General features: G+C 42.8%; 2 protein-coding genes across 12 annotated transcripts in view; both read right to left on the reverse strand.

The window, feature by feature from the left end:
* FAM189A1 (family with sequence similarity 189 member A1) overlaps positions 1–5,265 on the reverse strand; it is a 105,377-nt gene extending 100,112 nt beyond the window's left edge. For all 11 annotated transcript variants that reach the window (XR_006931112.1, XR_006931113.1, XM_046899305.1 and 8 more), the window contains exon 1: positions 4,756–5,265. Coding sequence is in view for 9 of the 11 variants with exons in the window: in XM_046899305.1 (XP_046755261.1) it covers positions 4,756–4,995 (240 nt within the window). In the remaining 2 variants the exon portion in view is untranslated. The remainder of the gene's footprint in view (positions 1–4,755) is intronic.
* MPHOSPH10 (M-phase phosphoprotein 10) overlaps positions 1–13,952 on the reverse strand; it is a 1,076,704-nt gene that overhangs the window by 205,425 nt on the left and 857,327 nt on the right. The window lies entirely within an intron of this gene.

A 13,952-nucleotide genomic window follows, 5' to 3' on the forward strand; every position in this document is an offset into this window, starting at 1 on the left:
AGCAGTTCCAGCTCTTATATTGCTGAATAAATAAGTTTACATAACTTCAAGGGTGGAAACATCTGGTTTCATTCTCCTTTTTGGATTCCACATCAAGCCTGGCCAGGGCTCAGGGAGGAACCAAGGAAGTTTGTGTAATAGGCCTTGATGTCCTGCTTCTATACAAGGAAAGGTTAATAACACCCTTGTAATGTTTGATCTAAAATAATATCCTGCTAATGAGCCATTCTGTCCGAGGTACATATTTCACTAATGGTCACACTTATTTTGCTAACCGTCAGATACTGATGTTATGTAACGCTTGGTTGTGAGGTTCGTCTCGAGGTCCACTTTGGGTTGAGGCGTACTGTTCAGGCCTTACTACTTCAGCTACCCGTGTTTCAACCAAGCTGCTGTAAAGACCAGAACTCCACAAGTTACCATGCAGTTTGTCTCCTCTCAGCCAGAAACAAACAAAACAAAACAAAACCAATACAGCCTCAGAAGCACTTACACTGAAGAAGTTTCTCATTTTTTCTGCACACAACAATAAAAAACAAGTATGTATTTGTAAAATTTTATAATTACAAGTATGTACTGTAAAATTCTTCCTTTTTTAAATTATCACAGTCTGTCTAACAACAACATCTCATTACAAGCAGTTGAGTACTAATTCAGAAGTGTTTCTAACTTATTGCCACTTAGTTCTGCAACATACCACACTTTATAAACTCAAAACCTCACCCAAAGGAGAGACAGGCAGCCCTATGTCGACATGCAAGTACCATTCGTACACGCAGAACAGGCTGAACCCTTTGTGGCATGGTATTCTAATTCCAACAACTTCAGGGTTTTTGTCTGTTGGTTTTTAAGAAGTGTGCCATTTGTGCACAGAGTTAATTTTGAAAAGCGGGAGTTTGCAAGAAGGAGGAAGGAGGGGGAGGGGAAAATCCCTTTCACAATGCTGCTATACTGTAAAGTTTGGAAAGCAAACTAAGGATCCTTAGAACACACAACCCACTGCATTTATACCCAAACGGTGACACTGCGCGCAAACTATGACTGTGAAAATGGCTACAATACAGTTTGAAATACAACAGCTCAGGGTGGAAAATGTATACCAATAGATCACATATACAAATGGCCAATGACAGCCAATCAGAAAAGCTTAAACAAGTGTATCACTAACGCTACATTTAAGGAATTACTCTGTATTTTTCACAGTACTGTGAAATAAATTCACAATAATTCTACAGCCATCTGAAGATATACTTTCTAAAGCACATCTACCTACTGCTTTCATTTATTATTATCCAAACGCACGCACCCATTAAAGCAGGAGAAGTATTCGCCAGTGTAAGACTTCACAAAGCTGCTTTAGGACATCAGAGTTATAGTTTCATGCAACCACTACACAGCCTGTAAGTGTTCCTTACTAACCAAGAGCATCCACATGCACAACACTACTGCTGTAGCGAAGACCACTTCACCCTTTATACCAAGTGCTGGATCGTGTACACACAGCAGAGCAGCCCTACATCTGCTATAAATTAACCACAAGTGTATTCTGAGGAGAAACTCCTGACTGCTGCTAGTTACCCCGCTGTGGCTAGCAGTACACAAATGCCTTGGATCACATAACCTCAGTTCTCCCAGATGAAACTAAGTTGAAAGGTGGGCTAGGTGTTAATTGGCTCTCAGGCTGTAGCACCACTTCAGAGACACTCAGAAGTAACACCCCCTCCCAGCTGGCTCCTTCATTCTGCAGGCCCACACGGCAGCACTGAGGCAGGTGCAGCCAGCACACTGCAGTACCAGGAATCCCTTCTATCGGGCAGGACCGACGAGGGAGGGCACGTCCTCCAGCTAACAGAGTTTTCAGACTGACTTCACAGATTCTAGCTGAACTAACTAGGAGTAAATGGAACGCTGCCGTGTTGTCTGCAAAGGAAATGGCGCTTAAGAGAGCATCCACGCTAGATACATTTTGTACAGGCAGCTAATTCAGACAAGCTATGATTTGGTACCAAGGCTTAATACCTACAATCATCAAACTGTATCTCCTAAGCTCTTACAGCGCATCTTTTGGTCTCATTTTATCCCCAGTAAAGCAGGTCTGTATGCTCTTAGAACAATCCACAACGGAAAGACTGAGCGGGAGCATGTATGTGAACTGAAGCACTGACACACCCCTACAAACCACCAACAGTGACAATAAATTATACTGGGGAGAGGACTACGTTTCAAACAACATCACTGCACACTTTTAAAGGAACTACAAACACACTTTTTTTAGAAATCCATGGTGTGGCCCTTGGTTATAAGAGACTGACTCTGTGACTTGAGGGGACTTACTCTGGGGTCAGTTTTAATCTTAAGAAACTGCTTGCACAGAAGTGGTGATGCTTTAAACATGTAAACAGTTTGGTTATAAATTCCTGAGCACAGTCACGTTTGCAGGCTATTCCTTTAAAGCAGTATGGCTACTCCTGTGGAACAGAGGGAATGTAGGGGTATATTCTGCTTCCAAGAGAGGACTTCTATACAGATAAACCACTGCAATTATTATACATTGTTTCAGGCAGCTCACATCTTAGGCAGCCCCATGACCTCTTCTGTCTTTTGATTCCAAAAGGCACAGGAATTAGTAGAAAAATTAACCAGGAATAGCCAATTAAGCATGATAATTCACAAGTCATTCCTTCAAAACGCTGCAGCACACAACTAAAACAGAGGTGTGGTAAGTTCAGCAGCTACTAACGAACGGATTATTGACCTTGGAAATTCCCACTTCAACTAAGCTACTTAGCTACTCCAAAGTCTGGCAACACTCTGTACTGCTCCACACAGGCAACCCTAAGTTCCAGGGCAGGACCTACTGTGGCTTCAGCAAATGCTCATACATTTCCAGGGTTAAACAATAACTGGAAAAGACAACCAGAATCCACTAAGCCCCTAAAAGGCTTTTAGAATAAGGTTTGTTAAAGACTAAGACCCTGAAAGTTCTTTAGGACTCACCATAGTATAAAAAAGTGCTTTATTTCTACAGTGCTTGATTCCTAAAGTACAGTGCAATAAAAGTGCTTTTTATTTACCTTATTTCTCAAGACTGAGAAAAAAGTGTGTAGGAGAAAAACATGCTTCTTCTTATTCTTTGATAGTTTATTCTTGAGGTAGAATTTTTCATTAAAAAGCCTTTAATTTCGGAAAGAAAGTATACCCACCTCATTCTAACAGTGTAAGAGAGTAAGGAAGGAAGGCTTTCCAGTGAACAATCTTGCAATCCCTCCCCTTACTTTCTATGGCTTCTACCAGTTCACAACACATGTCCATAAATCACATCTTTCTTCTCCATTACCCATGCTGAGCAAGTAGCAATCAAGAAATCAAGTCAGAAAGCATACCTCTCTATGGTGTATAGAGAAAGTAGAAGGCATCTAAAAAAATCAGAAGAGAAACGGCACATCTTCCAGCCTACTGATAACCCCCAAAAGCCTCACAGATATTGCAGGAATCAGGGGGAAAAAAGGCATCAGTGGGAGGGCTGTGCTTGCCAGAACACACAGCCAGCTGTGTACGCTGCAGTTTGCTCTGTCGAGATAAGGAACCAGACCTGCCTCAGTGGCGTTGTTTTATTAGCACATTAATAAGTGAGCAGTCAGATTCCTGATCTAAAATTCACACCTCACCATGACAAACGCCGGCATATTAGTTTGTGGGGCTTACAATTAAAAGGACGCGGTTATGACAAAACCAAGGCTACCCACGTAAACTGATGTTTCCTCTCAAGATTACAGAACACCCTGGAGAAATCTGCAGAAGTATCGTAACAATTAATGCAAACCGCTCTCCCGCTCTGAGGGACGGGGAGAAGTTAATGAGCAACGTGAGCGATGTGCTGCACACAAACAGGTGGTTCTGAAACTGCGCCGCCTCTGCCACGCGCTTAGCAGCGCTGAACCCGCACCATTCACCCACCGATTCTGTTCTCTAACCAGCACTTCAAGAGCCGAAAGCTCTCCGTGCTGTTACAGGAGCTCAGAAGAACCCGCTACCGATGGGGCATTACACCGCATGAGGTACATCTTCACCGACAGCGCGCACATCGTTTCCAGCGCCCTCAGGATCCGCAGTTTCTCCGCAAGCGCCGCTCACGGCAGAACTTTCACGGAGCCCCGCACACGGCCGTGACGTTCTGTGGTACACACGGGCAGCGCTCTGCCGGCACAGGCTGAGGGGACGCGAGAGGAGAAGCGCACCGGGATTTATTACCGCTATTTAACTGAGGCTAACCAGATGCTACCAGAGCCCAGCCAGAGGGTCCCCGCGGCTCCTCGGGCTACAGGCCGTGCCCGCAGCCCGCGCAGCGCTGCCCGTTCCCCTCACCGCTGCTTACCTCACTCAGCTCGTCGCGTTCGGCGCAGCGCGGCTCAGCGGGCAGCACGCCGCGCCTCGGGGCCGACACCGCGACCCCCGGGCGCGGCAGCCGCGTACGGGGCGCGATTCGCGACCGAACTTCCACGCGGCGCTGCCGGCAGGTGACGAGCGGCCGCCGAACCCCTCTACGGCAGAGGAATGGCCCTCACGCGGTTCGGAAGGGAGTCCCGCACCTGGCCGTGCCGTGCCGTGCCCGGCCCCGCTCCCGCCCGCAGCGCTGAGGCGGCACCACGGCACGCGCCCGCAGCGACCGTTAGGAGCGTTTAACGGCCGCCGGGCGCGTGCCGCTGATCCTATTCTCCCCCCCCCCAACCCGCCCCGCCGCGCGCACCCGCTCACCGAGAAGCCGGCCCAGAAGGGACACGAGTGGCGGACGCGGGCCGAGGTGGTGAGCGCCAGAGCGGCGAAGCTGACGGCCACGATGAGGCAGCCCAGCAGCATCTGCGTGACCCCCAGCGCCAGCATGGCCCGCGAACGGGCGCGGTGCTCGCGCAGGCGGGACAGGCTGCGAGACAGCGCCGCGGGGCTCAGCGAGCGCGCCCCGCCGGGGGGCCGCGCCGCCACAGCGCCCGGCGGCATCCTCCGGCGGGGCCTCCCGACGGCCCCCCCGCCCCGCGGGCAGCCGACAGCCGCGCCTCATGGAGCAGGCGCTGCCCGGGGCGGCCCGCGCGGCTGCGGCCGGCGGGTGGGGACCGGCGGGCACGGCGCCGCCACCGCCGCCTCCTCCTCCTCCTCCTCCTCTCCCGGCGGCAGAGCGGCGGCGGCCCGGCGAGCGAGACGCACGCCTGGGGAGCCGGAGCCGCGCTCTCCGGCCCGCGCCCCTCCCGCGGAGGGAGGCGGGCGGGCAGCGAAGGGGGAGGGCTGCTGGCGGCCAATGGCGGTGCAGGCTGAGGAGGGAGCGGCGGCGGTGCGAGGCCCGGCCCTGGGGCGCTCCGGCTGGCAGGGGAGGCCCCGCGGCGGTGTGGGCAGCGCCTAAAGCGCGCTTAGGGGGGGATTCTACGTAAGGGAAAGCCCATGAATAACCTCCTGCCGGCGAGCGTAGGCCTAGTCCTGAAATCAAGCCACGATGATCGCCCTGTATAGCAGGACAATGGAGGCAGTCAAACACCACTGTAGCACCGGACGTGGGTTGAGGCGGTGTAGTTGGGAATGGGTGGTCTGCAGGCGGTAGCATGGAGGCTTACATCTTCATTCACAAGCTCCTTGTTTTTTCGAGAGCTCTTCTTTTCATACGGTATTTTGGTTCCGCAGGAGGTAAGGGGGAAGTGAGCTTTGATGAGAGCTTCACAAGGTTAAGTCCCCTCTTTTATCATACTTAAAACAGCCAAATATTTTGCTGTACCAGCAAACAAAATAAAAGAAAGAAAGGAAAACTTGTTCTTCTTGAGTTAAATCGGGACTTGTACCACAAAACCAGCAAGGAGAGCAACTGACAGCGGTGCCACTCCCAACATGGCTGGATGCAGCCCCTGCACACGTGCAAGTAATATTTAACCAGTCCCCAAAAGCGCTTCACACTGAATACAGCTGTTTTGCTAAAGAAAAACTAATGCAGAACGCTACCAAACTAACACGGATGTAGAAGACTTAGCTTAGAGTGTCTTAGTTGCTCATATGGGGTATGAGCCAAATGGGAGTTGATTAAAACAAAACACACACAGCTCTTGGCCCAAGTTTCTGCCTTGGTTGTCATTCCTGATGTGATTGCTGACTTTCACATGGGAGTGCTACATCACACCTGAGAGCTGAGGTGGAACAGCAAGATGAGGAGAAACAGAGAGGGGAACTGAAACTGATGTAAAACCAGAGAAAACAAAACAAAACAATTAAAGGTCTCTGCTATTCAGTGCTGAAAAGTTACTTCAAAAGACACCTTTCAAAGCATAGGGACTGTTCTATTATGCCAGAGTGAAAGGGACTAACAAAGAAAAAACAAACAACCAAAACAGAACTTGTGCCGCGATCATGATTAAATAGTTCATTCCCCAGACCAGAAATGCTCAAACCTATTCAACAGCAGGATACTTAGAAACTTACAAACACATTTCATTCTCTGGCTTCACATCTTCTGCATTTCATTTCTGTGAACACTCAGGTGTAGCTAGATATTGCCCAGGGTGCAACTTAGCTATGGATACATTTCTTGGACTTTTGAAGGCTCTCAGTTATGACATCTGCTTAAAAATGATACAAGAGCAGTTTGGGAACTGTTACCATCTCCAGCTTTAAATGATGTCATTTTGCTGAAGAGGCTTTTTAAAATACTTTCATACATATTTTTCATTGCCGTATCATTGATTCTAACAACGTGGGATGCAGTACTGAAATTCCTTCCCAAACTACAGTAACAAAAGATTTGTAGCAGCCACGTTTACATTTGAACACTATAATATATTCATTCTGAACTGAAAAAAAAAAAAACAATCCTGAAGGCAGCCAGAAGGGCACTACATATCTGGCTGATTAAAATACATCAGAACTCTGCAGCCAGCATGAAAATGATTTCAATTCTATGGTAACTGTCTCATTATTGTCAGCCTTTACCAGCTCCCAGCCGGTTCAGAAAGCAGCTTCAAGCCTCATACTAGGAGCTATATTGGTGCACTGACATTTTTATTTTCTTTCAGTGTTAGTGAATTTCAGGTACATAGCCTCTGAAATTATTATCCAAAGTCCTGTAGGCAAGTAGTACTTCCAAGTTTGACAAAAACAAGAAACCAATTAAAATAAGTTATTCATAGTTATAAGTCTTGCTTATCAATTAAGATACAGCTATTTCATATTATTTTCCAAAATGGTTGGACAGTGCCAGAGTCTACTACTTGATTCTTTTCATCTACTGAAGTTCTATAGTAGAAAGTCCAAAATAAAACTTAACAGGATCATTTTTAACAGCACACAATAACATTTTATTAAAAAGTCCATCTGGATTTTAGTGACTTAACTGAAGAATCATTTCAAGCATTTCCAAGTAGGCTTTTATTTCCTTTATTGAAAGAAAATTGAAAGCTAGATTGTGATTTAATCGAACTCAAAGACTTGGTTTGCTGAGAAAAACATATAAGATTTACAGGTAAGTGGTTTGAAGTGCTTAGAAAGCAAAAATCAATAATTCCTCGGGTTGCTGAGATTGTAGATTTTCCAGTAAGGGACATGGCATCAGAAATGAATCTCCTTGTGGGCATCTATCCTTTTTTAATAATATGCATATGCCAATGAAGATGAAAAGGAAAGATCCACAGATTTCCAATTGCCACCAAGTTAAAGTTATCAAAATATTTGAAAAAATACAAATAATGTCTTTATCTATTTTTCCTCTGACAGAGTTCTCTGTGATAGGTGGCTAAGCTTTATTGGCTCCATCACAATTATTTGGTAATGGGACCTGACCAAAAAAAAAAAGGCAGTAATTCTAAAGCATAATTTCCCAGTCAACCAATCAGTATGGTACAAAAATTACAATACTTATTTGGCTGCATAGATTTACTCTCAGTAAAGTTGCTTTTTAAAGGCAGATGGTCTTTTTAGCTGTAAGGGAGTAAAGCTTTAAACATAGGGCAAAAGGAATTTTCGTGGAGGAGCAGAGATTGGTGTTTGATGGCTGAGACATTCAGGTTTGATTCAGGGGGGTGGGGTAGGTGACCAAAATAGGTCAGAGGCCAGCTGAGCTGCTCATACCCATTTAGTTGAAACCCATAGCAGGTAAGCACTGCTTTTTCTAGTATAGATACAATAAAATGTTCTTTCCAGCCTTGCAACTCATGTGAGCTGAAGTTAAGGATTATTAATTCTTTTCCTTCAGTGAAATGGTAATTCACATGGGATTATTTCATAAAGAGTTTCTATTGAGATTTATTAAATCAGTCTCTAACAGGATATTACATATAAAAAAAATATTTTGTTATTCATTTTCTGTGAACTGTCAGATTTTTTCCTCTTTGACCTTTATTGCCGTGGACTGTGATTTTCCTTCTATAATTTTCATCAACTCCAGCTATCTTCCAAAGAAACAACAGCATAGAGATGTGTGGGACATGCCAACAGTTCTAAATAACACCAGGAATGAACATTACTTCTTACCTGTAGCCTGCTCCAACAGCAGAGAATAAATTGTAGAAACGAGGAGCAAGGAAACCCAGTTAAGCTGTGCAGCTCAGTTCTTGGGGAAGTGAAAATGAGGATCCATATCAGAGTTCAGAATCCTTAAATCCTCGATTCATTTTCCATGGTGTGCAAGACACTGCTGCATTCCTATTTACATGTACCCAACTGCAGTTCCTACTCTGAACATTTTCAAGCTACGTGGTTGAGTATGACAGAGCTTTCTGTAACTGAAGAGATGAGGCCTTTTTAAATCTTAATGAGTGATTTTGGTAACATCAGCCCCAACTATAATTACTGTATGGATAATGTTTAACAACTGAATATCAAAACATGAGAGCACCTGGATATGACAAATTTCAGAATCACAACTGACAAAAATTTAAGTGTTACATACGGTGGTTCAGCAAGAATGGAATTAACAACAACAGGTGCAGATAATTTATGTAAAAGGTATTTATGGGTTACGGAAAATAGGTACTACAGAGCTGAGAGAACTTTCAATGCCATGGAGGCTAAATTGTAAATACTACATTCATTTTTATTTGGTAGTTTCCTCATTCATGAAGTACAAGAGAAATAAGAAACATACCTTCAAAATTTGAAGGTCTTGAAACTTACATGGATCAGTATAACTAAACAATAATGAAAAAATAAAGCCAGTTCTGCCATGCTGCCCATAACGCAGCTAATTGGTACTGAAATCCTAGACGTATCAGAGAGTCATAGAATGGCTTGGGTTGGAAGAGACCTCAAAGGTCATCAAGTTCCAACACGACTGCCCTGGGCAGGGGTACTTTCCACTGGATATGCTTATCCGACTTGAAAAGTTTTTAGAAAAATAGGTACAGAGGATAAGGAGAAAGTGAAGGATTTAATTTCCCCATTACTTTAAGTTCCAAGGAAATGCTTTATGAATACACACATCTGATTATCAGTACCTCGATACTTTTGTGGTCGAAATAGGATCATTCTCCAAAGAGGAAACCTTTGTTTGCACATCTACAGATAAAATTCCAAAGCTCTTGTCCAGTTCACCATAGCACTGAATCCACACTTTTAACTTAGGCATACCATCCCACATGAAGTTAATGACAGTTTTCCCTATAATTAATCATGCTGTGCTTTCAGGACCACATCCTCACCTGGTTTATTTGTTAAGCCTTTTAAAACCAGCTGAGGATCTAACATGAGCATTTCATGTAATTGGAGACACTTGCAATAGAAAAAAGACTCACACAGGTGTTTCTGATCACACCTTTGGACATGTCTGCTTCAGCACATTCAGCAACTAGCAGTTAAAAATTTACGTATCTACCCTGCCACATTTCTGAAGACCTGTAAGAATACACCTACTTGATTTATGAGTTAGTTTTTCAACTTCAAATGCAAAGAAATGTTTAAATAAGATGAGTTAGCTGCAGTATTAAGATCACCTACACGAATAGGTGTTCGTGGAAAGAATACCAACTTTGTAGATACAAAGATCCACAATTTAAATAGATTAGTGGCAGTGTTGTTCTGTTGTGTTCTTTTTTTTTTTAAGTATGTAAATATGCTTATACATAATTTAGATATCTCCAAGGTTAAATTTTCTTCCCTCCTTTCCCTTAAGTTGTTCCTGAAAAAGACTCCGTTCTTTTTCTCTACTGTAAAATTTAGGAACTCTTGGGCCACTTAATTTAAGAAAAGTGATTTGAATCTTTACGTTGTTCTTTCAGCTACAAGCACAAAGCTGGACTGTATAACCTAACCTTATAAGATATTGGATCACTTCCTCAAGATTCTTCTCTGTGAAATGCAGATGAAAACCAGAAGGCAAAATTGGCTCTGTGGAACATTTCAATAAACTGGAAATCATTCTTGAGTACTTTCATTGGTGACTGGATATACGTGATTAGACATGCACACAATAGCAGCTTTGCCAGGTGTAGAAGGGTGAAACTGTATAATTATATTGAAAATAAAATTGTACAAAGGAAAGACAACTCAGGAAGTTGCAGTTTTGTCATGTTTGGAGAAAACTTGCATGCCTAAGTCAAACCAGCCTTCAGGCAACTTCAGACTTCTATAGCTGACAGTTACACAGCAAATCACTCACTGACCTTGGCAGTGCTTTATGGGTTACACTATAATATGCACACTTTCTTAAATTGTATCTCAATCTGTTTGGCACAAGAAATCTTCCTTCATAGCACAGGGCTTGAAATTTTATTTCTAAAGCAGGGAAACTTGCTTGGCAGTGTTATCCAGCTACTCACATCTAATAGAGCTGCACTGTAGATGTGGTCATGAAATGGTTCTCTCTTATCCTTCTCTGTTTGGAGATCAAACTACCCAGAGGAGAAGCATCCTTCTGCTGATATTTGAGCTCCCACCACTCTTCCCCTCCAGAGAAACCACAGCAATAGACTGCAAGCAGAAACCTGCACGTATTGAAATTATATTGTCTATTTCAATTTGTACCCTCTTCCACCAGCACAGATGAACTTCACCAACACTCGTGTACTTGCCTTTCATTCTCTTCTCACCTACTTAGCCCTCATGATCCTCTGAATTTCTCAAATTTTCCTAAATACCTCTAGCATTCCTTCAACAATTGTAAATAACTAAACATTCTACATTAAGTTTTCAGAGAGAGAACACATAATATAAGTAAGAGAAATGACATCGATGTCTGCAAACCTATACTTGCTGAGCACTTTTATTAGGCTAATAAACTTGTTTTGTCATGCCCATCTACAAGGAGTAGCAGACCTGACAGGGCCCAATTCCCATTGAGCATCATAGCACCGATTAGTTGTGACCACAGCTGAAATACAGGATGCATTTAGGGCCAAATGCAGGAAGAAGCTTCCCGCATAAAACCATCTTTATTTGTCTAAACTAGAAAAGTGGCATGTTATACAAACAGTGCAAAGAATGTTCTTATTTTGGGGGAGTTGCATTATAAAGCTAGTTGTCCAGAAACTGATACTGAAATAAACAGTACTTGGGTTCCATTTACATTTTTATCAACTCACATTTAGAAATACCTACAATATTTTCTTCTGCATTATTTAATATTTCTACTTCTGATCCCGTTACAACATCAGCAGTTCTGCTGTAACAATAAACAAACCATTTTAGCATTCATTCCAGTCAGTAACCGTAAGCCTTGATTCAACAGAAGCACAATTACATAAACAGAAAAGCATTAGTCTATATATTAAAAATAAGCATATTCTGTGCTAAAGGCTGCATTGAAATAAAATAACCATTTTACTCCAATTAAGTTTAACCCACACAACTATTTTATCTATTATGTGGTCTCAGTTTAAAACTGGATGATTTCATATAACAGAACCTGCATATAAGAACTTGAAAAGCACTACTTTCTCATACATGCTGACTTCAGGTTTCAAGTGTGTCACACTTCAAGGAAAAAAGTAAATTTCAAAATGGTTAACATAAACGCCAGCATCATCCCAGCAGGGAAGACTACAGCAATCTGGGACACTTCTGGATCCCTTGGGCACCGAGGTGAAAAAAAGGCATTGAACTGCAGAGTAAGTGGTGTTGTACACCAACATCTGTCATTAACACTGCGCAGCTTTTCCCATTCAGCTGCATCTGAGTTTGTTACATGTAATCTGTACTGGTAGTAATTTTCAGATATTTTAATAACATGAAGACAGTTGAAATTTAGTTACAGCCTGGTTTTTGTCTCGGGACATTCCTAGAAAGCACTGAGGTAGCTATCAAGAAGCTGAAATGATGATAAAAAATGTTTCTGTCAGAGAGGCTGAAACATATGGTTCTAACTCCCTGTTAGCCCAGACCCATCTAATGACATTCAATAAGCTTTCACCATATGCAAGAAACTACTAAGTACTCGATCCTTTTTTGTTCTTTTTTTCTTTAATATGGAAGAGTGCTCTGTTGTCATGAGGTCATGTATAAGAACTGGTTTCAGTGTAACACTGCCTATATAACCTATAATACAGAAGTACTTAGAGATTAAAATACGTGTCATGTAAAAGTGGCCATGGAAGGTGAAATACCAGACAAGATCTGTCACACCACTGATAATTCAACATAGTTTTCTCATGTTACTATGAATCTGAAATAAAGATTTAGATGGCATACATTTATGGTTCTCTTCAATGTCTATAGTTTTAGAAGGAGTTACAGAAAAACAAATGCTGAAAACTCTAGTTAACTAGAGTATCTGAGAGAACTGAATTTCCTGCTATGAAAACAAGAAAACAGATTTCTTTAGCTCTCCCTGTAGAACCACCTATTCCTCATCTCAGGGTGATGTTCAGTAGGAAGCTCTCTGCTGGATCACAGCCTGAAGCAATACTTCTCCCACTTTCAGCCATACAATTTCTAGAGCAAGTCAGAAGAAAAGCATTTGCAAGAGGGGTGCTTGAATAATCTATCAGTTGCATTTAACAGCTGGATGAAGAGGAAAAGAGTACTTCAGACATGTTTGATACAACTCCAGGGTTATGCAGCTTGCACTTTGAAAAAAATTAGAAAAAATTATTTGTCACATCTGAGATAGAGATTTATAAACAACACAGTCAAGGAAATCATTTCTTTCTCAGCTCAGAACATTGTGTTAGTCTGACATCAGGTATATTGATTGCTTTAGCATAATTATATCATCCTCCTGATGCTGTACTCAGTACTGATTTGGTCCGTTTTAGGAGTGAAACAGCTTGTCCTCCTCTAGCAGTACAGGATCAGTCCAGCTAACGGTAGTAGATATGTTAGCAAAAAGATCCATTAAATGCTAACGTACTTCATTTAATGGTCACTTTGTAGTCCAAAGAGAAACATCTGTTACTGTCCTCAAAGAGGACATCTGGTTAAAATTTGCCTTGAAATGTTTGTAAGTATAATTATGTGAAGCTTAACATGGGTTTGCTCCTCCCCCACTTCCTTTTTCTTTCCTCCAGGGATTACATTCACAAATTTATTTTCTAAATAACAACTGGCAGTTGGGGAGTGCCTACTGAGAAGGGAGAGTGCAGGAGATACCACCCCTCCTTGTCAGCTTTACTGTCCCAGCCTCTCTCTCTTAAAGTTGACACATCCAAAAGCGATGGGTCGGTCAGTGGTGAAATCTGCTGTTAACCTTAAGCATTTGTATTTTAGAAAACATACATCTTTCCTAGTTGCACAATTCTGTCATCTCTGTCTGGAAGAAGCAATGATATTTGGTATGATCCCTGTCAAGTGCAAACAAGATGCAGCCCAATGAACTTAGCTTCTCTTCTACTCTGTCAGGATATGATCACTACCCATTCACCATCAAATGACAATACAACACATTAAATTCGATTACTGACAAAGAAAAAAAAGATACAGTCTATGGATGCTACCCCTTGGCATCATACATTTCCCGTGTGTCTTGGTGTGTGGAAGATTTGATGCAGCTAATTGTG

The sequence above is a fragment of the Gallus gallus genome, chromosome 10 (assembly GCF_016699485.2).
Source record: "Gallus gallus isolate bGalGal1 chromosome 10, bGalGal1.mat.broiler.GRCg7b, whole genome shotgun sequence".
Taxonomy (NCBI): Eukaryota; Metazoa; Chordata; class Aves; order Galliformes; family Phasianidae; genus Gallus; species Gallus gallus.